The sequence below is a fragment of the Ammospiza caudacuta genome, chromosome 1 (assembly GCF_027887145.1).
Source record: "Ammospiza caudacuta isolate bAmmCau1 chromosome 1, bAmmCau1.pri, whole genome shotgun sequence".
NCBI classification, from domain to species: domain Eukaryota; kingdom Metazoa; phylum Chordata; class Aves; order Passeriformes; family Passerellidae; genus Ammospiza; species Ammospiza caudacuta.
In genome coordinates this window covers 89,473,897-89,498,990 of record NC_080593.1, presented here as the reverse complement: position 1 = coordinate 89,498,990, position 25,094 = coordinate 89,473,897, and the positions used below count along the sequence as shown (strand labels likewise).

Genomic DNA, 25,094 nt, shown 5'->3' with positions numbered 1-25,094 from the left:
ATCGTGCCACCCATCTACTGTGGGCATCAAGGATGGCAGAGTGGGGCTCTACACAAGCCCAAAGCTGCCTGAAGGCTTAGGATCTTTGCCTGGCATGCCTGCAAAATTAGTTGGCTTGCATGGCAGCTGGAGAGCTCCAGGTGTTTCCCGGATCTCTGACAAAGGGGTTAAGTGAGAGCAGAGGGAGAGGAAGGGCTTGTGCATGCTCTCTCACTGGCTGTACTTTTCTTCCTCAGAGGGAGTGAGATTTTAATTCTGAGAAACTGCATTTATTAATTTTGTCAGAATTATTTTCTTAGGCAATGTGGTTGTTAACAGGCATTCCCTATTTTGTTTACTGTTCAGAGTGTAACAAAGCCTTGCTATCACAGAACCCACTTTGAGAAAATCAGTGTACCTAACTCTAAATCAGACTTCATGGAGAGAAAGAATTTAATGTGTATTGAATGAAGTTATTAAAGGTTTGGCTCCCAGTAACTGAAAGGTGAGCAGGAGCAAGTGCCTTCATTTCCAGAAACCCTATTAGTGGAGTGAGAATCAAGGGAAATCTCAGTGTCCTCCTCCATCAAATACGTGGGAGCACAGCTTACATCGCACTTGTTCCTGACCTACACAAATGTGTAGCCAAACAGAATTCAGCTGAGAATATATTTCTGGAAAAGACTAATTTCTCTCTTTCCATTTTAGCTAACAATCAGCATTAATCTGGCAAGTTGAGCATTAGTTTGTCACTGCGCAGTGGGAGAAATTCTGAGTGTTGAGGAGGCATCTTAAAATATTGGAGTAGAAAGATGCTAGCAAAACTGAGCAGCTAATTGCACTTTATGGAGTTTATTGTGCCTTCAAATAGTCATGTGTTACTGCCAATAAAAATAATGGGAATTAAGTGCATACACTGATGAAAGAATATACATGAATGGTTTATATTTCAGTCTATTGAAATAACAGATCTCTAATTTTTCTCATTGACTGAAAATAGGAGCTATAATGATAAGATTTTTTATATTAATACTGTGAGCACATCTGTGAATTTTATTATCAAGCAAATTACCATGGAGAATGACAGCTTTTGCACTTTAGTAACTGGCAATATTCTACTTTATTTTTTTTGCCTTAAAGACAGAATAAAATTGTAATTAACAATGTTTAACTGACCTAAACATCACTATAAAATGTGTACTGTTCAATAAAAATGTGATACACTTGCTGGTGTATAAAAGCCTTTTTAAAGCCCTGAAATTCTATTTTAGGAAATTTTGTGAGTATGACTTTCTTAGGAAGTATTTGAAAGATGTAACAGTTAAAAGTGCTGCAGGATGAAATATTTCAAACTCGTCTTTTCCAGAAGGAATGATTCTAATGTTTAATTGTTTCAAAGCCCAAGGGTTCTAGGTGATAAGATAATAACATTGGCTTTTTTTCAGGTTGTTACAGGGTAGTTCAAAGCATTTTTTACATGCATTATTTTCTTAAGTGAACCCAACTTTTCGCCCCTCTGTCGTCACTTATGACATATACTAACATAATTAACAAAAGAAGAGGTAGACCACTTTCTATTTTGTAAAACATGCATGAAACAGAGCTGATAGTGGTGTTACAATGAATCTGAACTACATTTTATTACTCTTCAGAAGAAAATAAGCCAACTTGACTTCACCGTATCACAGAGCTGGTAGAGCATGATTTTTTTTTTTTTTTACAATGTTGTATAATATCAAAATATGTAGTTATAATTCTGGGAAATGGGGGGGTGTAAAAGTTTTGGTTAATATATGTTGCAATGTTGCAGTGTAATGGAAAAGCTGGATTTATTGCAGTCACCCAGTAAAACACTTTGTTCTTCATTTAAGATTATTGTTTTCAATTAACAGAAAGAAAAGTAGTACAGCTTTTCTTTTTGTTTCTAGCAAACTACAGTATTCTTTCCGTATCTTTGGCTCATTCTGTTCAAGATGGGAAAAATGTGGGAGAAGTTAAAATAGATCATTACCAGGGAATCCTCAGCTGGTTTAAACTTGGAGATGAATAGATGGGAATAATTGTCTCATTTGCAGTTTTCCATACATTTTGTCTTGTCTTTAAATTATCATAGTTTTGTCTCAGAGTATATTTCTTTTTTGAAAAGACTGTGCCTCTTTTTTTCTTCCCCCCCCTCCTCCATCTTTCATCTTTCAGATCACTCAATCCCTCTACTCCAACATGACAGTGTTTAACATCATCTCCTGACTTGTTAGAGGAACCATCCTTTCAACAGAAACCGTGACTGAGGCCATAATTCCGTGCCAGTTTTGCTGCCTGAGATAAACAGAGAAGGAAATTACTCAAAGCTGAAATTGTGTATTTTTTAAATATGCTTTGAGTGCCAAGGTCATCTGCAGCCTTGGCACTTTATTTTATCATTTGGAGCCACCTGCTGGCAGAGAATATAATTCTAGCAAAAAGAAAAAAGATTTATTTTTTTTTAATTTGCTGTTAGTGAAGCTGCTGTGACTGTGCAAAGAAGCAAAAATAGCAACTTTTTTCATGATCCTATCATTCTTCACAATTTTTTTATTTAAATATGACTTTCTGTCTTCCCACCTAGGCATGGACCCAATATCTGTGCCACTAGAAGATAATACTGGAAAAGAGGCTGTGACCTGTGAGAGTAAGGTCTGTTCACACAGGTAAGGGAGAGCAGAGAGGTACTGAAGCTGAAAATCACTGTAGTGGCACTCAGGATGTGAACATAGACAGAATGTACACACAGACTGAAGTCCTTGAAAAACTGGTGGAAAGCAATGAAGGATTAGTGAACAAGGAGAGTGGTCCTATTTAAATAAGTAAGTTGGGATGCCCAACATGTCTGATAGAAAATAGTAAAAAATTTTGAGACATGAAAAAAGGAGAGGAAGGACAGTACAGTAAACTGACTTTGTGAGATCTTTTTATTTACTTGCTCCAAGCATGAGAAAAGGAGGTGTCCCCAGTTACCTCTCAGAAGGACTTGAATTCAGTTCCCACATTTAATAGTGATGGTGTTAGCAGCTTTGCCCATTTCATACCGCATGGATTTAAAACTGCTAGAACCTTCTAAAGTTATAAACAGCTTTCCATATTTGCAATCCTTTTTAATTTTGTTTTGACCACCCATGTTGTTCAGTGTCCCCTTAACAATCTTGACTGCAGGTACGTAAGTTAAATAACATTAATTCTAATCAGTAGACATACCACTTCAGTGAATATAACATTAGGAATAAAATTATTTCCTATCCATAAACTTAAGTGTTTATTCATCATATTTTCTAAGAACTTCCTGCAGTCTCATTAAGTTTTCTGAGTGGCAGTGTATCAAGTGCCTTCCTAAAGTACATTTGCATTATCTACTGTGTTTCTTTTCAATGAGTCTCTTGGTAAGTCCAACTAAAAGAGGCACTTAAAGATTTATGTCTTTCCTTTCACCAAGGTATACTAATTTTTTGTAGCCCTCTACATTTGCTTCTCTGAGTAACACATAAACTAACAAGCAGAAGACCTGGCAATTTCCCCATGGAGCCATGCAGAAAATTATCTTCTCCTTCTTTTCTACTAGCTATTCAGATGATAAAGAGGATCTTTTCCTCAGAAGTGTATTTTCCTCAGGTAGTGGAACCCACCCAAGAGTCATTTGTTTTAACCATCTGTCCCACTTCCCTTAGTGTTGACTCATCCCTAGCCTCCCCATGGTAAGCCCATCTATTACAGGCTATAAAACAGCCTGAGTTATCTTTCTCTCTGTGTTCATAAAATTTGTTGCCATACTGTTTATTGTAGCTTATCTTTCATGTAACTGACTATGTCATTTTTATTGTATCAAATTGGAAGTTTTCATGGGAAACTTTCTTAGAGTTCTGTGAAGGAAGGAAAGAACAGAATGAAAAAGAAAGGGGTTGTGAAAGCAAATTGCAAGGAGTGGACTGTGACTAGCAAATAAACAAGAAAAGAAGTAAAGCAGGATGAGTTGAACAACACTGATGAGGCTCTGAAACTGCTCAGAGACCCAATAGCCATTTATGCCAGTTTCCAGTGTTTCAGCAGAGGAGCCTCCAGGGCCAAAAATAATGAGAAAAACAGTGCTTTGCAAGAGGACAGGAGGTGATTTGTGGTCAGGGGTCTTTTCTGCAACATGTTTAAGGTGAGCAGTGGGACCAAAATTCTTTGTTAAAAGGCTTTCATTAGAAGGAAATGCCTAGTGAATGTATTTTCTATTTATTAGTTCTGTGCTCTGATGCTGTTATTTCATCCAGTTCTGTTGGCTTACTCTGAATTTAGACTGAAATAACTGAGAAAAGCACATGATGTAGAATCTGCGAGCAGTCATGTGAAGAAGTTTAATTTCGCAGCAGCCGCGGAAGTTTAATGAGCCCAAATTTCCCTTCTGAAGCAATTCATCAGCGTCAGCCTTCATCCCAGAGGGGGCTGCTCACATCAGAGGGACCTGGCTTTCTGGTACAATGTCTACCAGTGACATAAATGATGAAAGTAGAAGCAATGTTGATAGGATTGATGCTGAAGAAGACCCTAAATTCTGAAGGTTGCTGCTCTACTGAAATAAGGAGGGACACAACCTCCTCTTTGACAGGTTGCAAAATCAAAGAGATCAAGGGAAGTGTAGCAGTGGTCAAAGACAAAGATGTAGTTAAGAACAAGGTGAACTGAGCCTGTTGTATTATATCCCATGGGATCAATATTCAGACTTCATCTGTCCTTGTTTCTTGTTCTGTAAATTACCCTGCTAGAGGGACCAGTTGTAATGCACTGAAGCTAAATGACATAATAGAAAGATGAGTGGGAAACTCAAGGCAAACAGCAAGTGAAATAAGAGAGAAATAGGCTCTCTTTTATAAATTGCCTGACATGTGCCAAATGAAATGTAATGCTGACAGATGTAAAGTTATACTCCACAAAAATAAACACAAGCAGAAAACAAGTCAAATTGAGCTACAACAGAATGACTTTGACTAAGACCTTGAAGAGATGATGGTACTTGCTCAGAAAATGGTTTGACAATAAGGGAAAGCAATTTGAAAACATGTGATTTGGAGTACAAAAACTACACAGTGGCATTTGATGAAATATCAAGGATGGTGTGAATCTCTAACTCAGCCACTGTGACTCAAAACAATAAGTGTATACAGAGAGGGCAAAACTTTCTTCCTGATTTATACAGTATTAATTTCCAACACGCTGCGAGAGGCAATTGGCTCAAGAGAGATTTTAAACACCCCTAGAACCTCTGTGAAGGTGGAAAAAAATATTGGAGGAATTTGTTTCACCTGCACTGTTACCATGGAAGAGTCATGTGTTCTCATGAACAGCCTTCTCCCTAACACAGTTCAGACTGAAATCTCATGTGGACACTCACCTTTTGGCCTCTTTCTTGACACGGTGCCTGCATCTCATACTCATACCAGAACAGCATTCCAGTTCTAGGGCATCACTGGCTAGATGCAGCTCTGGTTGACATCTGTCCACTCTGAGTGGGGAGAGGGATGCAGAGCTGCACCACAATTCAAAATTCAGAATAAGTACTGAAGAGATACCAGATCCATGCAGGATTATAAAATCTCCTTGGTTTCACTTCTGCTGGCTTTGTACCTGTGAAATTCATTTGAAAACAACAGAGCAGTTTGTAAAGCTGAGCCAATTTCCTCTCAGTCCTGGGATTTAGCCCCTTTGCTGTGAAACTTCTTGTTTCACAAAGCAGATGGCTTCCATGCAGATCAACTGCTTAGGCTATCTAGACATCAGGGTGAGAATAGGAACGCAACTACTTCGCTTTCCTTGCTATAGGTATGTTTCCTAGGTCAGCATAGGAAGTCACATTCATCTTACATTTAGAGTTAGGTATCAGTCAAATCTCTTTATGTGGTCACTCGAGAGTTGAACATTCCCACAGTGAGAGTTGTCCCATCCTGAGGTCTAATATAGATGGGAACTACTTATTTCTTTCCATTATCTGTGAGTGAAAACCAGACAACTGATTTAAATGAGATGTCTGGGAGATTTAAACAACATTAAGTTTACTCAGGGCTGAGGAACCTAATGTCAAACAGTATCAGTGGCCTTCTTGGATTGAGAGAGATGATTCCAAAGTCCCTCTAGGAAAGACTACATCCAGGTAAAGAAGGCAATTCTATTGCCAGCTTGCATAACTCACTAGACATTTTACAAGTAATGGAAGTCATCTTTAGAGAGATGCTTGGCCTCTGTTAGTGGAGCCATGTTTTAATATGAAATGTTAGTACAAACATGATTTAAATTGGAGAGGTAACATCATTGTACCTGATGGGATCACTAAAAATTACACGCAGCAGAGCAGTCTTAAATTGAACTTAGATCATTCCTCTCTGTTTTTAGCTAAAAGTACAGACCAGAGTGTGACTATTTCATAATACTGTTTTGTAATAGTGTTATATGGGCAACCTCTTATTGTATTTCAGAGTCAGTGTCTTCAGTGTCATGATTAATCCTTTATTCTATAGTAATTTTCCATACTAAACTAAATTAGATCTTGTGAAAGTCAATTTCAAGAGGAAAGGAGTAAACTTGAAGAAATGAGGAATTAGAGTCATGCAGATCTTCACATCAGATATTCATCAGACAGTATGGATTCTGTACTTCATATTGAAGGAAGCAGAATAAACATCTTCACAATTTGACTTCTGGTTTGCAAATTAATGTTTGGCCAATCAAATTTAAACTTCCTCTCTTCTTGTAATAGAGTAAAAACATATGACTGTGGAGAAAGAATTGCTGGCTGGCTCTCTGCGTTTCTTGGTCGTCCTTGTCGCTTGATAAGACAAAGTTCAGACATGAAAAGCAAGTCACATCAGAAAAACACAAAAGGTATGTTGTCATCCTTAAAAATATTTGTGATTCCCTATGCAAAAATCAGGCTCATGGACTTCACACTGAGTGTACAGGTATGATAAAGGCTTATCAAGTATAGATCTAGGTGTTATGTTATACCCAAACTGACTTTTTAATTCCCTTCTACTTGTTAAATTTGGTGAAAATGTACAGAGGAACCAGTATTGGGGGGAAGTTATTATCATGACCATGATTTTGCCTGGAAACACAAAGAGACCATTTAGAAAAATGATTGTGAAGAATCAAATAATTTATTCAGAGATTCAATTTCATTACAAAAATAATTGAGAGAGTATTGAAAATGCATAGATATTGCTCTTGTAAACTATTTTACAAATTTGGTAAAATCTCACGTCTATCTCAGTTTCTAACTGCATTGCATCATAACCATTTGCAGGTTGGAGGGCATCCTTGGAATATTTCCTTAGTGCCTGGAACCAAATGAATAAACAAGCAACGAGAATGAGTAAAAAGTCAAAGAAAGATGAGGTGAAATTACTAATTTTTATGATGATTTTAGAATGTTGGATTGATTTTTTTTTTTTTTTAGGTCTATCATCTGCTACAAACATCTCACTGTCTCTTGTGAATGAGGCACAATACCTCCTGATAAATGTAGCAAGCATTCTACAGCTGAAAGAACACATTTCTGCAAGGTAAGATGCTTCTGCCTCCAAATGTCTCTCAGTGATCTTTTATTCCAGAATCTTGCATAAGATACCAATATAGGTGTTTTATGTGGAAATGTAGAGATAGTTACTTTTCTACATTCAAAAAAATACAGCTACTAAACTGCTATAATTACTAATTATTTTATGATTTTTGAAAATTTGGATTAAATGCATAAGCATCATCTGTCTACCAGTCATCTTTAGGAAAATTTAAATGACATTTTTGACAAATGATTTGGTGAAAAGATACTGAGAACCAGCCAACTTCTGTTTGTCAGAAGAACAAGGATAAAGAGGTTTTTCTCAACATAAATTGTCTGGCAGGTAAAAATATAAAGTCTGGCTGAACTATTTCTCTCCCATGGGAACTATTAAGATTTAGAGTAAATATGCACAACAGAAATACTTTGAAAGTATTTTCAGGTCTGGAATAATTTTATTTCTTAATTTAATTTGGCTTTACTTATACAAAAGTGGGAGATAGAAGCAGGAAATAAAACACTGAGTCAGTCCATAATTCAAAGTTTACAAACCCATTACCAAACAAATTTTCATATACTGACTACAGAAAATTTTTGTTTCTTGACTATAACTAGGAAAGGTTCAAATTCCACAAGAAATCTTCCCTCAAGTCCTGCATTATGTCTGTGCATCTCACAATCCCAGCATTTGTATCTGAGCCCTCTTTTCCTGTCTCTTAAAACTTTTGCTTCTTCCTGGAGTCATCTTCTCTTCTCTTAGTCACCCACCAAACACATCCCTTGCACTGAAAATTCCTGCTTTGAGTAGAAGAGGATATATGTATCTGTATACATATCTGCAGGAGGATATGTATATAGCTTCAGGATTTAAAATCCACTGACTGAACGAATCACCAAGACCACTGGGGCTTGCATTGTCTGAGGATTTTCCTTCTTCAGGAGCAGACTATTGGGCAATTTTAGAATATCATGGGAAATTATTGAAAAGGTTTGAAGCTGTCCATCTCTCAGTGTTTTGACTACCCTTTCTCAGTGACAATTAATGTCTTCTTGTGAGGCTTGACTGGCTGGGTTGCATCTCCTTGGGAGGGCACTTCTTGCAGACATCCCTTACTCAGGATGGGCTTTTTCCATGATAAGACTCAGTGAGGAACCTTTCAGATATGGGATTTGAGTGCAAAGATGAAGAGTAAGAAGCAGCAAGTGAGGACACAGGAGAAGAATGAACTTCAGTAAGACATTCAACATCAGATCAATCACTGATTTTACACCTAATTTCTTCCAGCACAACTAGGCTTGTAATCTCCTTTTCCTCAAAGGAAGCTCCAGATGTGACCAGAGCTGCAATGGTGACTGAGAAGCATCTGGCTTCCCACTCTGCAGTCCGAGTTGGAAGTGTCCTCCCTTCCATGCATTTTTCCATGCAGTGCTTTTCCTGGGTACTGGAGAAATAAATTCAGATATACAGCATCCTTATTCTGCACTGTTACTAAATCATGGAGTATGGACTTTCCAAATATTGAACTATCCAATGTACTTTTAAGAACTGCACTTCTGGGTCTTTATTAAATATTGGAGGGTTTTTAGAAGTATTATTTAGCTTCTTGGCATTTTAGTTTGGTTTTGCTTAAATGAAACCTGCTAAATTTTGCAAAACAACTTCAATTTTCAATTAAATTTTTTTAATTTCACTTTGTATCTTCCATAAGTAAAAACTAGTCTTCAGTTTGCACTTGGCATTTTAGAGGTGATCTAAAACAGAAACAGTAATTCAATTAAAAATTAGAATCCAGTGTACTGTTGGAGGGCTACATGTACCTGCGGACATTTGTCTCTCTGCTGTTTCCATTACAGGTCACCTCCATGCAAATCCCTATGGCCTGGCCTAGTGCTCAAATGTTCTTGTTAGAACTGTAACCCTGAGGATATAAATATTAATTTTCAAGTTTGCCTGTTAAATATAGGCCATGCATTCTTGCAGAGCCCACTGCTGTGAAAATCCAAAGCACCTAGGCTGACTTTGGCATATTACACTGATGTTCAAAGCAGGTCTGTGTTAGGATTTGCAGGATGAAGGTACCTGCCACTCCATCCAACCAATGCATGTTTTGTGGGAGAAGAAATAATGGAAATTTACTCAGATACGTGTTGCCAAGTAATTACAAGCATTTCTGAGGGCTGGGGGAGGTGCAAGAGAGGTGAGGTATTCTGGATGTGAGCCCGAGCAGGTTGAAGGCAGAGAGGTCGGGGTAGGGGCATTGCAGTCTTTGAGTTCAGCAGCAAGGGGTAGATAAGCAGAAGCTTGAAGTTTTTTAAGCAGCTGTCTCAGGACACTGCAGGCCCAGCTCTGAGGTTACTGGGATTTTGATGCCCCCAGTGCAGGCTGGGGTGTCACGCACTTAGATTTTGCAAAACACAGTCAAAACTAGAGGCTCCACTGCAGCCAAACTCCAAGAGCCCACAGCAAAGCTGGGAAGCACAGCAGCAGAATTGAATGTGTTCACAAGTAACTGTTGTTTTCCTTCTTGTTTGTATGAGCACTGGCATAATCTACGCTTCCTGTTGGCTCCCACCTCCTGCATTCATTACAAATTGTGTCTCAGCCATGGGATTAACTATGGGATCTTGAGGGAAAACCTGTAGCCTTGCAGCTTCTCATCCCACCTTCTACCCCCAGGCTGCTGGAGCCCTTGTAACACTGGGGCTTGGTGGAGCTGGGCTTCTGTGGTCTGACTGAAACTCTGCACAGGCTGTTTATCCTCACGCAGATTTGTCTGCTAGAAAAGATCATCCAGACTTTTTTAAATAAAACCAAGCACTTTTTTTTTCACCTAACAGGCCACCTCTGCCAAGACTGCTTGATGTGAAGTTTTCCCTGTACTTTTATTTTGCATGTTTTTTCTCTAACTAAAATACATTTTAAGCTGTATGTCCTTACTTTTTTCTTCATTTTTTTTTCCTCTGGAACAGAAATCCTCTCTTCACTGCTTACCCAGGTTTCTGCCTCTGCTGTAGGATGTCATATCCCTAAGTTGTCAGAGTACAGTTTATGGAGTATCAAAAATGGTTCATGTCCTTAACAGCTAATGCAAAAAGAAGTTTCTTCTCTCAGTGCCACTAACTGTGGCACTGAGAGAGCCCTCTGTCAAATTTACACTGTCTTTTTTTTTCTGCTCCTGTTCAAGTTCTCCTTTAGAAGAAGAGTGAAGAATGGCAATTCAAAGATGCAGCAAGATTGCAAGGTTTCTGATATTTGTATGCAGTCTGCTCCTCTTTCTGTCTCATATACATTCTCCACACTGACACAAATCTACACTCTGGCAGCTCAAATGCTTGTAAAGAGGGGGAGATATCACCACACAGAGATTAATTTTTTTTAAAACACCTATCGTTTGGTGCAATCTGCTGCCTCCCAAAGGCAAATAATAATAATATGAGGGATATATCTCTCATAAAATTATTTTACTGGCCTTTTTCACCTTCAGCAACTACTGGTTTTGTCCCTTCTGTCATTGCAGCATGTGCAGAATAAAATTTTATTTGCCTTTGGTTCTAGAAGCTTCTATTTTTGCAATATATAACAAGTCAAATGATTACTAACTAAAAAGATCTTTTCACTTGTTACCATTAGCCTTACATATGATAACAATTTGGGAATTTTCTCATATGCATGGTTCACAATCACCTCTCTACATGTTTTCATACCTATAGTTGCAGATTACACTTCTGAAGAAGCCACCTAGAAGGTTATATATTATGGTTGAGAGGTTACAAACTTTAGTTGAGTACCTTGTGCCATTCCCACAGCCTTTGTAATAAAACCTCGTCCAGGTTATTCTGGAGAAGCGTTTGCTAATCACATGAACCACCAGAGTCTTACAGCAGAAACATCTAGTGCAAAATTAGTTAATAATCTTAATTTTTCTTTTGCTCTGTCAACTCTGTGAGACAGATTGAAGGAGCCATTGGAAATAGAGGAATTGATCCGGCGTTTCCGTGCCAACATTGTCATCAGTGCACCAGAGTCCTTTGAAGAGGAGGAGTGGACTGAAATTTCAATAGGTGCTCTGCAATTCCAGGTGTGACCTTTTCTCTCTTGGCTGTGCCCCAGTGTATCACAAAGCATTTTGATTCCTGGAGACAAACCAATTTTTACAAGACTTTGATTCCTGAATCAAAGAATATGGGCAGTACACTTTGTGCAGGCAAAATTTATGAACTGTGGGGAAAAAAAAGTGATGTGTCCTGTGACAATATATTTAAGAGGTTTTGCCATATTTCTCCACACCTCTATTGAATTTCATAATTCATAGCATTTCTTATCTTTATCTATCTGAACTGAATAATAATCAGTTTTTTTAGGCAGAATTTACAGCACATATTTAGCCAGCACATCAGCAGAGAATACTTGTGGCTGTTTTGCACAGTAGTGCAAATATAACCTCACGTCACTGCAAATCAAGCAACTGATGACCAAAGACTAGACATGAATACAAGTGAACAGTCATGGTCTATTGCCCTCTGTTGTATACATCTTATCCTAGTCTTCACTCAAAGAATGTTATTAATTCTAGACTGGTAGGGTTTTTTTGGTATCCTCATAGCTCACAACATAATGTCCTTGGTACTGTAAGGAAAATGCTACAGAGGCAGACCTTGTTTGTAAATACATTCTTTCAAGAAAAGCTCTTAACAAAGAATCTGTAAAAGCTGCATGACACCTAAGGGAATGATGCACACATGTATTAAATGTTCTGCTGAATTTGTCTGGCCAAGAGATATGAAATATGCATTTGAAGATGCTTTGCCTAGGTTGTGAAAGTGGCTTATTTGTTGTTTTCTTAGAGATTATAATTTAAGTGTGAATGACAGGAGTACTGAGGTCAAATCTAGAAGATGTGATAGGCATCACTCTTTTTTTTCTAGTCAGCATGCTATAAAAAACTTTTTTAGCAAGGGTGGATAATATTGCTTATCTGCTCTCTTCTTATGTGTACTTTGATCAGTAAGTTGCAATATAAGTTACAGAAAATTGAGGAAAAATTGCTACAAGTAAGAAATGAGGAACAAAAAGAACAAAATCCATGGTGTATAGCTTGTTGGAGGCTGCAGTTACATTGGGGAGTTCAGCTGAGGATCCTGTTGATAAGTTACTGTAAAACTGCAAAATAAAAGGCATTCCTATTTCTGGCATATACTTTAGGAATACAAGGCAAAAATAGAAAGGCTTATGTAACTTGCATTGTCTTTTCCCATCTCTGCTAGGTCCTTTTCCAGATACTGATGTAGTAACAGTAGAAATTATGTTAATGTTTCTTTATGCCACAAAAATGGTAGAAGCTGTTGAACAAAGTAAAGCAGGAAAAAAAATTTCCTTCTCTGTCTTGTTCTTTTAATTAAAAAAATAGAGCTGTGGAAAATGATTTTCTAAAAGAGCTGATGTTTGATGTTGATGATTATGCTGAAGAGTTGTATGAGCAGTCTAGATGCATCTCAAAAACCTGAAATGCCACTTCAGCTCAGTACATAAAATGTTCTAAGTGTACAGTTAAATTATTTACCCTATTTGAAATTTATGGCACATTTTACAAAAGTAGAATATGTATACTGGTATATACTGTAAGACACAATTTCTGTAATGTACAGCTTTGCTAAAGTTAGAGATACGATGTTAAGTGAAAGTGCAATATGTTGTCTTTCTCCATTTTAAAGCTCTAAGAAGAAATTTGTTGCAGGGTTGGGGTTTTTTCCCCCTAAAAACATACTTTAGTTCAAACAACAATTAGCTTTAAGAACAACTACATATGATGTTAACATCATGTGTAATAGAGGATGAATAGAGGATAAATTATTTCTTCTGATTAGGTAAACTTGTATATTTAAATATGTTACATTCTGAGTATCTAAAAGTGCCATGCATATAAGAAACATGTTGTGCATTTCCCAGTCCCAAGAAAATCCTCCTTGGGTTGAATCCTGAGGCATTGGCCTAATTTTGTATTCAGTTCTTTGGGCAAGCAGCCCTGCTAACCCACAGAAGAAGTGGAGCCATCAGGAAATACAAATATGTAAATGTCTGGTATTTCTCAGATTCTGTCTCTGAGAAAGTTTTCCTTAAAAAAAGAAAAAAGTGAATTAAAAATTCACGGAGACTTTTGCCTTTAGACTTACTACATTAGGTGAACAGACTTGACCTTTTACATAATGAAAGCTTCAAAAACCACAGAAAAGGTATGCAAAAAGTATGTGTTTAATACATAATGATAGTCAGAAACTGTTCAATGCTGTACTGCTTTGATAAACAGCCATGAACTTTCTTTAACTCAAATTTCAGGTTGTGGGTCCATGTAGCAGATGTCAAATAATCTGCATTGATCAACAGTCTGGGGAACGAAACAAAGAAATTCTGCAGTCCCTGTCTGCTGCCAGAGGTAGAAAGGTTAGTACAGTACTTCAGAATAGCTGTAATGAAAGATGTAGTGACTTTATTGCACGGGTAGTGAAATATCTGCTGAGTGAATATTCACAGCTAAGTTGTTACCATTTGGATTTTTTCTGCAAAAAGAGGATGCACTTACAACCCAGATATGGCATGGTTTATTTCTATAAAATGCTTTATATATTTTTAATTAGAAATGGACTATTAATATGCATTATTTTTAACTGTGCTTGCTTTTATTTCATATGTATTTCTTTACAGTGTGTTTATTTTGGTCTTAAAAACACAAGCTGATGCACTGATGTATTTAAGAAGGCTGAAAAATCAGATGTATTTAAGAAGGCTGAAAAATCAGAAAGTGTTTGAACTTATACAGTTGGTGTGTAAGACTAAACTTTATTCTTACCCTGAGAAATTAGTTAGTAGGAAAAACAGAGGAGATGTGAATATAGTCAAAGTAGAGAGTAATTGCTTAGCAAAGAGACCAAAAAGTAAGTGAGAAATGCAGGTGTTTATTTGAGGTCCTGCTTCCTTAGGTTGTGTTGCTTCTTGGAATTGAGAGCACTCAGATGATGGCTGGACAGTTCGGCATCCCAAAGGCTCCACAAATCTCCTCCTACGTATTTATTTAGCTGAAAATCCTTATTCAAAATTCATTGCTTCCTGTTGGTTAAGCTCCTGTTGTTAAAGTGTCTCAAGCAGTCAGGGCTTGGGAGCTTTGCCAGTACCCGCCAAACACCAGAGATGGGGCACAGCACCAGCACAGAGCAATAACAAATAGGCTGAAAATCATTCAACCAGACAATGCACAAACAAGTTACAAATACTGCATTCTATGTTTGGACAAAAAAAAAAAAAAAATTTGATTCGTCTCAGTGACTCATTAAGCAGACAAAGGGCTTTCTTTTCGTTGGCTGTTGTCCTTGGTGAATAGCTCCTGTGGCTCCATGTCGGAGCAGGGCCGGCTGGCGAGGCACAGCTTCCCGCTGACCTGAGGTGACTTAGGCTTGCACAGCAGGCTCTGCTCCAGGTCCCCACAGTACATGAGCCTGTGTGAGATGAGCTCCTGGCCACAGTGGGTAGCCTGAGGACAGGGGCCCTTTCCGAGTAATGGTGAGCCACAGCTGCTGCATCTGGGACACTCGGGACAGGGATGCTCCCTGCTGCCACATGAGGTGGAGTATGCAGAGGACTTTTTATGCCCATATGGGTTTTACTGGGTTATGACTTGAAACCTCTGTAAAGAGCACTCTGTACTCAGTGAGAAAATGGCAAAAAAAACCTTACTTAGGATGCAGATTCTCAGGAGAGGCACAGCATCTTCTGCATGTTTCCCACAGCAGAGATGAGCTCCTCTCTCATTCTGATTAACTCAGCTATGAAGAGATTTTCATGATGCACTGCTAGAACCAAGTGGCTCATTCAAACAGGGCTAAGGCAAAGGGAGCAATCCAGCCTTTCCAGAAGGAGCTGGCACCTGATAAAAGCCGCGCTGCGAGAGGAGGCAGGCGCTGCTGATCACCGCGGGCGAGAGCTCTCTCTGCCTCAGCTGTGCCCATATTCATGCTGCACAGTCACGGGCATTCAGCCTTTTTTGTTTTTTCCCAGCCTTCAGCGCTGCTGGCAGATGTGAGCATGCCCTGCTCTGCAGGAGGGTGAGCTTAGCTGACAATTGAAAGGGAGAGTTTGAGCTGGTAGATTTGCCTGGTCTGTTCTGAGGAGATCTCAGAGCCCATTCCTTCTGCAGGTCGCCCCAGTGGTGATGGGCACTAGCTGATTATCTCTGAGCAGCACCCAGGAAGGACTGTGGCATTTTTAGTGTGCTCAGCAGACCTAACAGAGGACACTGATCCAAACCTTTCACAGCTCACAGTGGGGAGAGAGAAAGAACATCAAGTTCATGTGACTGTGTTAAATCGCAGAGCTAATCCTTTGGTGACTCATTTCTTTACCATGTGCTTTTCTGCTAAGGAGTCATCTAATACACTTAATTTTCTTTTTTTTTTTTAATCATATGCAGATTTAGTGAAGGAAATCAGCAGTGTTTGCTCCCATCTGTCAATAATCTGATTCAAAATACAAAAAAACTATTGCAGAAAAATAAGATTTAAGATCATTTCCCAGGTCTTTGGAAAGCTGCTGTACCAAGTTGATTGCCAAAACATTAAAGATGCTGCAGATAGAAAAGAGACCCAGATGTCAATATTTACCATTTTAGATTGTTTTTTCTAAGAACACCAACCTGAAAAAATTATATTGAAATTTATCAAACACGTAGCCCAAATAGCAGCACTGCCAATGAACTTCAATAATGAGCTAAATAATGTAAGGCTGGTAGGAGGTAGTTCAATATTTATTTCTAAAATCCTATTTTTCTCCATTCCTCTGAGACTCTTAGAACCTGGTGCTTCAAATTGAAAGATGGAGCCTTTGCATAGATGGATTGCAGCTGAAAGTCAGGACCAGCTACTGTAACTAGCCACCCAAGCAATTTGCATCTTTCCAGATAAATGCAAAGCATGGTGCTGAAGCCTTGCCAGCTGATTTTTATGAAACCTTTTATGGCATTGTTTGACACAAAATGTAAACACCTCTATAAAGTAAACTTGAGCTCTGCTTTCTGAAGAAACACTCATAAAGGATTCCTTCTGTAATTCTTGACTGGAAAGGAAAGATGAGCTCTCCTCCTGCGACAGAGTGCTCTCTGTTACTGCAGGAGATGAGGAAAGACTAGATAACTCCATTAAGCAAATGGCCACATGCTGTTTCACATGCCTCACCACCTGACACAAAACACACATGGATGGGAAAGGGAGAACACAGCATTCCTGCCTCTCTTTGGTGTTTTGCAGATGCAGTTTAGCACTAATGGTAGTGGAAGCCCTGTGGGTAGATTTGCAGCAGTGCTATAAGCTGGGACTTGCTGGCAAGGTACCAAAGGGAATTATTGCATTAGCAGTCTGCCCTGGTCTAAATGTATGGATAACAGTACATCAAGGGAAATCCATTATGTTTGCACATGCCTTCGTACACTAAAAAGCTTGTGTTTTTTTCTGGGGCCTGTTGATCCTCCTTTATGTATCTCATTGTGCCTTGGGAGAGCTTCTTTTCCTGCAGAAATAGATGCCATGCCTTTGCATTGCTTAGTGAAATGTTAGCAAGGATAGCAAATTACCTCTCATATCTGATGCATCATTATCATTTTCACAGTAACACAGGGCTTTACACCATGCAATGCTTTTCATTCAAATATCTGGAACATTTGAGAACAGTGATTGTTTTAATTAATAGGCCTCTGAAATAATATGGTTCTCTTTTCTCATCAGTGACTGAACTGGAAAATGCATTTAGTTGAGGTAGAGCAAAGGAATATCAGTTTTTAAGGAAGCATTCTACAGTCCAGATATTTTCAACAGAGCAATATGGGTTGTTTATTTATGCCAGCTTAAAATTTTGCCTTTTTCCAATATAAAAAATCAGCAGGTCAGAAGTGAGTACTTCTTCTCTCCTATTTTGTAAGGCTTTACATTCTGGTAAATCCAAAGCTAATAAAACATTATTACATATTAAAAAATCAATTTTGATAATTGCATCTACCAAATCTTTGGATGAGAGGGAGTTTATGTTATTGTATGAACAAATGAAAAGACCTGGACAGGTAAATTTATCTATTGGAATATGGCAGCTGAGAGGTAAAATCCAGAACTCATCCATCCAAAGCTAAGTGTTAGCATACAGTATGATTTATGTGCTTGTTACACATTCTAGCAAAATATTTCTCTACCAGGTTCCAGTCTGTGTTAACTGATTCTTTAGGAGTCGTAGCTCAAAGACATCCCACCTCAGGCCTTTGTCCGATGAAGCCCCTCACATTTCTGTCTTGCAGAAGGTGATAGTGTACACAGGGTATTTGTCAGTGAATTTCTGAGTAGAACATATTACTCTTGATCCAGTAAATGAACTTGAAACAACATGCAAGAATGACAGCATTTCATAGCTCCTCCTTTAAGTGAGTGTGATGACTATCATATGATTCACTGTTGGCAAGAATATGTATGTTTTTTTCTCCTTCTCCCAGCAGTGAAGTGGTTTACTTTTTCCTAATCAAGAAGCTCTAATTTTTTTTTTTTTGTTCCTGTAGCATTTTACATTGATGGGAAGAGTCTTGACTGCCAGATAAAGCCATGGTGCTCATGGTCCTGCACTCCCTGCCCAATTCTTGGAGTGTTCTGAGAAGATTATATGCAGAATAAAATGTCCTTGAAGTCAGGAAAAGGTAGCAGGCAGAGATTAGGAGGTTCACTGTAATAACTCTGCAAGCTGTAATCTCTGCATCTGAAAGCCTCATTTTTCATCAGAAATGTGAGGATTTCTGCGTTTTATCTTCCTCTTGAAAGAGAGCTGAAGTGGCAGATGAAGCTTTTGTGGCTGCTTGTCAGGGGTGTGTGTGTGATTACTGTTATCAGTACTTGCTGACTCATTATTTGTAATTATTGAAAAAAGCAGGGACATTTACTTAAAAGATCTTAAATCCACTTCTGTCAATTACAGGCTAAATTTTGGTTTTAATGACATTCACAAGAAAAAAAGAGGTTGGTGATTCCAAGCAGGCATTAGTACTAAAATATGTGTGATACACCATCAGTGTATCATCACCTTGGAAACTCCTTAGGCATTACTCACTGAGAAAAACACTGAGACTTGAGATGCCCAGTCAGAGAAAGAAAATACTAAGGACCAGTATTAAAACAGCATTTGAGAACTCCTGAAGAAAAGATGCATTCAGACATGTATTTTCTTAAGTAAATCTAGATGTTTTAAGGTGCATTTAAAAAAAAAATCCTGCTAAATGATTTTCAATAACAAAAATTGGTAAATTAAGTTCTTCACAGTGAACAATCTGCCCAGATTTATTTTAGTCTTATTTTAAGATACATCAAGATGACAATACAGTAAATATAAATAAAAAACTTCTCACGCATCAAATAAGCTCATTTACATGGATGAGTTAAAAAATTCCTTCCTGTGTGAAATGTGGTGTAGCATGAACTAGTATTAATTTTACAATATTTGTTTTATAATGGCCTGATCTAAAAAAAACAAACAAAATCATGGCAACTGTCATTTTTGTATTAGGATATAGGAATTGAATCCAGCTTATCAACCACAAGGCTGAAGAACACAACATTTATGCCAATAGAGAAACTTGCCAACGAATGAGAGGAAAGCAAAAATGGAAAAATAAGACTATGTACTTTAATATTTTACATGAAACAGTTACTGACACCATTACAGCATCACGATTGGTCCAACAGAATCACTGTGCTAGAGGGATGGGATCTTACAGTGCTGCAGTCATTCCTCAGCAGCAATTTTAGAACATTGACCACAAGGATTTGCCAAGGTGTGCACCAAGCATTGACACCAACACAGCCACTGGTACCCAGAAAGTGCCAGCAGTGGGATAGGCCTGAGAGGTCCAGCTGGTGCCCTCTGATGTCACATGCCAGTGGCATGGAGGAATAGCAGAGGTGGCCAAAAATATCTAAGCTTAGGGGCCATTTTTCTCATTGATGTTTAGGATTACAAATGAAGCAGAAATAGCCAAATTCAGGGTTTGAGGCCATGTTTGGATAGATCTCTGCTTTACAGCATCTCTCTTACTTGGGGGTAGGTCTCAAACTTATCTCTCTTTTACCACTAAGAGCTGTTCTCTGTTACCTCATTGCTTCATCTTTATTTAATTACACAGAGCAAGAATAGGAGACAACATACTGCCTTCATATTTAATCTGTGAAATATGCCCCTTTAAATTCATCTATTTTTTTTCTTTATTGCAATCTCTTTTGCCTACTATTTTTTTAACCTGCTCTAAATGTAATTCACTCAATTGCAGAATCATTGATCTGAACAATGGCGGTAAATGTAATCAGGAAATAGAAAAGGATAATAGAATTTTGTATTTAGTTTGCTTATTTATTTACTTGTACATTTTGGCTGTAGTCTACCAAATCAAAATACTTTTTATGAAACCTGCAAGAAGAGACAAGAAAATTAATATCAGGTTTCCAAGGTCCTTGGTTTAAAGAGCAAAGGCTTTCTGAGGTCTCAAAATCTGTTATCAATTTAACAAGGTCTTCAGTGTTCCTTTTTTTTCCTACTTTACATATTTTTTGATTAACTATTATCTAATTCTTTGGAAAATATTGTCATGAGATGACCAAACTGTTTCTTGCATGTTTCTAAATTATCCAGTGCTTGAAAACAAAACCACAGAACCACACCAGTCTCTTCCTGTGACATTTCCAGATCACACCCACAACTGTAACACTCAACTCCTTGAGATCAAGACCTCATATAAGAATGCAGGCACTCAGATCAGGTCTTTGGTACCTGTGAGAGTTGCATGGCCAGTGGGCAAGGTGGATAGTCAGTTTTTCTTTTCTATATTACTCAGTATCCCAAAGAGATATTCTAAGTATTTCTAATATTTATGCAGGATGGATTCACAGATAATGACACTTAACAAGTGGAAGCAACACTAAAATGAATTTTCTGAATATTTTCTGTAACACATACTAGAATATTCATAAAAACAAATGAAGGGAAACTCACAGAAGCTAGGCAGAATAAAGTTCTGCTAACAAAGTGAATCATTCATGATGTGAGATGCAACACTTCTTTACTTTTGGAACATACCAGTGTTCCCATGCTGCAGAGCCTTTGTTTGTGACAATACATTAACTGCATTTTTCAAGGAGCCAGAGCAGACATTAAATAACAGGATTGAGAGGGAGTGTGAATTACATACATGATACTAAGCAGCTCATGATGAAATACTGTGTTATTTATCCCCTTACTTAAGTTATTCTTCTTGAATAGCATGGCATTAGCTTCTGTTTACCAGTCTATTATAATTAATGAGTTAAGAATGTTGTTAATTACATGGACATAGTACATACCTCCTTATTCTTAAAGCAATATATTTCTTCTAAACATATCTAGGTTGTGGGATCCTCTATAGATTTGATTACTTTAACACATATTGCGTCTTAATAAATATTTTGCTTTTTTTCAGACAAACTTTGGCATATACCTGATGAACCAGCCCTTTTCCTCATCCTTTTCAGATACTTTATCAGTTGGGTCTCAAGTACTTCCAGTGCTGAAGGAGAATACAGAAATTCAACCTCCAACATCCAGTGAAGAAAAATGTTCAGGATAGATTCTCTGGTGGAGATAAAATTTTTATGCAACGACAGGGAAAAGTCAGTAGTCAGTTATTCAAAAAAAAAAAGAAAGAAAAAGCTTCCACTCATTTGCTTCTGGTAATTTTCTGTTTGCTGTAAATGTTATCAGATGGCAAAACTGTTGATAATTACAGCTCACCTACATGTTTTTGCTTGTGATTATGTTGCAGCAGCCATAACTCTATTTTGCACAATTGCTTCAGGGTTCAACAGGTTTGATCAAGTCTTACTGGTGGACGACTCCCAAAACAAGCCCAACTTTGTTGTCAGAAAGCCACATCTCAATGAAGGAAAGTAAACACAACAATACACTGCTTCCTTCTACTGCTTTGTCAAAACCCCAATTAGAAGAGGATGCAAGACATATTTTAGAAACAATGTGGGTGGGAAGAGAACAGTGGAAGAGTGGCATGAGAGTAGTAGTGCATTCAGCTTTTCCAAAAGGAAACTGAAGGTGATGTGTAGACAGCGTGAAAGCAATGGAAAAGGGGGAATTATTGGGAAGTCTGTGTGAGTAGTGTATGAGAACATTAACACAGCACAAAGATAATGAGGACTCATTTGCAATACACGTTCCCTGTGAAGGAATTCCATCCATTTGTTCTCAACTTCTTTCTCTTCCCTTTGTTACTTTTCCATCTGATTTATTTTATGTGATGTCTTCCCTAGGATTTTTTATGTAATGATGTCCCTGCCTATGGAAGAGGAGTTGGAGCTAAATGGTCTTTAAGGTCCCTTCCCACCCAAGTCATTTCATGGCTCTATGAGTTCCACACTCTTGTTTCCTTTTACATTTTTGGATGCTGACACATTACCTCTAATTAGAGATTTTTCAAGTACTGCAGTCATTTACTATACAAACTTTGTTTGTCCTCAGCAATCTCTAATGGCCACTTGAGGGAACTCTTGAGAGTTTGACTGCTCTCCATCACAAACAGGTCAAAGCATTCTTTTTTCTTACCCTTTGTTCATTTCATAGTGCCCTTCTTAAACAGCTGTTGGCAACTCCTAAAAAAAACTCATGCTTTCTGATTTATGAGAGCAAATGTCTGAAACCTTAGTCTGAAGTATCAATTACTGCGAAAATTACAAAAAATAAATAAAGGAAGACATGGAGCAAAGAAGAAAATCCATGTGGAAAGTTGATGTAAATCAAGACTGAATACATTGAGGCCAGGTGTTTTATGACCCTCAACATGTGTCCAGCTAGCTATGGGATGATTTCATGCTTCCAGGAAGTCCTCCTGGAAGGCAAAATTCTCCTAGACTGGCTGTTCTATTGCCATCTGGGAAGCGAAATTTTGACCCCGCTAAAAGCACCGTCAAAACTCTCATCCAGTATGATTTAGGGGCAATTTTGGCTCCAGCTGTGTGAAAGTGCTTCTGGCTGAAGCAATCCTTGAGTTGTTTGAGCATATCCCCGGAGGGAGGCAGGCGGCTCTGTGAAAGAGTTGGTCAAACAGTCATTCTGAAAGAAGAGCGACTACCACAGAGCAGCAGAGAATGGGAAAAGGAAGCTCATCACCCACTGCACAAATCAGAATTCAAAAATGCTCTTTTTTCTTTTTCTCTTTCCTTTTTTTCCTCCTTTTTTTAATGTATGGTTTCTTTTTTCTTTTTTTCTTTTGAAGAACTGGTTTTACTCACTTCAGCTGGAACAGTCTCTCAGCAGAGCTTTGTAATGGAAATGAGAAGAAACATTATCTGTTTCTTACCATCTGCCATAAAATACATGGGAAGAGAGAGGTTTTTCATATGTATGTAAACTGAAAATCAGTTTTGAGAGTTGTACCTTCCACTTCAGAGCCCAAGGTCTGCTCCTTGATGCCTGCTTTGAGTTTATCTCTCTAAAAGTCAATTATCTGAGGTTGTAATGAGAAGGCTTTTTTGGAACCTTGAAAAGCAGTTTCCTGGTATCTAAATCTCTTAACTGCTTCACTTTCTGCTATGCAGAGTATTGCTTTGTTGGGTAGAAGGCCAGCATAGCTCTGACAGATTTAATATGAAGAGACCTGTTGTATGCTGACCTTTGGTGATCTCTGGTGCTCTGCTCTGTCCTCTTCACCTCACCACTGTGTCATTTGTTTAAAATGGCACAAAAGTTAGAAAAGGAAATTGAAAGCAACCTCAAAAGGTTCTGTTTCGCTCGTTATTGCATTTAGTACAAAATAAGTCACTTTGGTACACAGTGGCTTGACAAATACTGTTTGTGAATATCCATAATGCAATGTATGATAACTATGGATGAGAGGATTTGAACTTTTAAAATGTCATGCTTGGTCATTTTGACCTATTATTTACAGTCAATTACACATTCTCTCTACTGTGGCTTGGTTATATTAGATCAAGAATAATTTTGCCATTTTGCCAGGGGGAAAAGAAAGATTTTGTCTGATGTATGAACACAGTCATTAGTATAGTCTGTGCATTTCCCAGAAGGAACATCCTTGTGGTACAGTGGTAGGAAATGTCACAACACTTCAGATTGATGGAAGATACATAAGGAATCTTTCAGCTAAATAAAAGATAATATTTCCCTTCTAGTAATTGGAATGTTCCTGCCAGAACTGATATGTCTTTCCATCGATGAAGGCAAATTCTTCTCAGCGACAAAACTCTGTGGAAAATCTTGAAGTACAAAAAGTCACTTTTAAGTGGCATGCACTATAAGTTTGCAGAAAGAACACGCCTCCCATAATGTGAAAAAATAATTCAGAGGAAGAAATTTAGCATACTGCAACCCCAAGGACTGCAGATACAAAAGGGACATAAACACTTTGAAACACTATATTAAAAATTATATGTTCTATAAGGGTTTATTTCTTAACTTTCCAAGTATATAGAAAATAAGACCTCTTTATATGAATGTAGGCTCTGATCTGAATACTCCAATTACTGCCAAATTAACCTTTTAATAATTAAATAATAATTGCAGATATATGTTTGCCTTATATGGATAATAAATGTACTTAATACCGTATTTCCAGAGTGTTATATCTAGAAAGTCCTCTATATGTTTGAAAACCAAATGCTTATTTACTTGCAATTAATTATTCAGACACATTCCATTATCTATGAGACTTAGCCCCTTCTCAAATCTCAAGGTAAAAATGGTGACTGTTACAAGCTCTAATAATAGCCAGGAGACTGAAATCACAAAACAGAAATCAGCATTTTTAGGATAAGTTTCTGAGCTCTATGTTTTCTGATATGACTGAGATATTTCAGATTAGTTTACAATTTATATACTTTCAACGATGTCCTTCAAATATACTAAAAATTTTAGGTCATCTTTCTGTCAAGAAAATCAAGACAAAGGACTGCATAAAAATGTGATTATTCTTCATAAATTGTAGAGATTATGCTATGTAAATCTTTTTTCATCTGGTTTTTAACTGCCTTGGAAATTAAACCAATAAAATATATATTGTGTTTGATGTGTCTCCTGGTGGTGGTTCCTGACCTTCAAGCTCATGAGGCGCTCAGTTCTGCTTTGAGGCATGGCTGGGCACATGGATGACGTGGCTCAGGACTGAAGGGATGTCTCATTGCTGGTGGGATTCACAGGTGAGGTGTTCCCTCCATCAGTGTAGCCACATGCCAATCAGCTGCACACTCAGGCCCTGCACAAAATGAGCTCATAATCACTGGTTTCCTTTAAAATGTGTACAGTCAGTTCTGTTGAATCCATCTCTGTTATCCAGTTGGAGCTTTCACCAAGGGTGAGATGATGAGAGAAGAGATGGTTTGTTTCCCTCTCCTTTGCCTGGAGGGATCCAACACTGTTTTTCCCCAGTGTCTAACCTGTCAGTCAGTAGGGAAGACTAAACAGGAGTTGGTATGTGTAGGAATCACAGGGAAG

General features: G+C 38.0%; 1 protein-coding gene across 1 annotated transcript in view; it reads left to right on the top strand.

Annotated features, from left to right (window-relative positions):
- The window catches only part of MOCOS (molybdenum cofactor sulfurase), a 207,621-nt gene extending 182,954 nt beyond the window's left edge, over positions 1 to 24,667 (top strand). The window contains exons 10-15 of the mRNA XM_058805961.1: positions 2,585 to 2,666; positions 6,743 to 6,867; positions 7,442 to 7,547; positions 11,496 to 11,622; positions 13,878 to 13,982; positions 21,061 to 24,667. Of these exons, the coding sequence (XP_058661944.1) occupies positions 2,585 to 2,666; positions 6,743 to 6,867; positions 7,442 to 7,547; positions 11,496 to 11,622; positions 13,878 to 13,982; positions 21,061 to 21,207 (692 nt within the window). The 3' untranslated portion in view covers positions 21,208 to 24,667. The remainder of the gene's footprint in view (positions 1 to 2,584; positions 2,667 to 6,742; positions 6,868 to 7,441; positions 7,548 to 11,495; positions 11,623 to 13,877; positions 13,983 to 21,060) is intronic.
- The last annotated feature ends 427 nt before the right edge of the window (positions 24,668 to 25,094 follow it).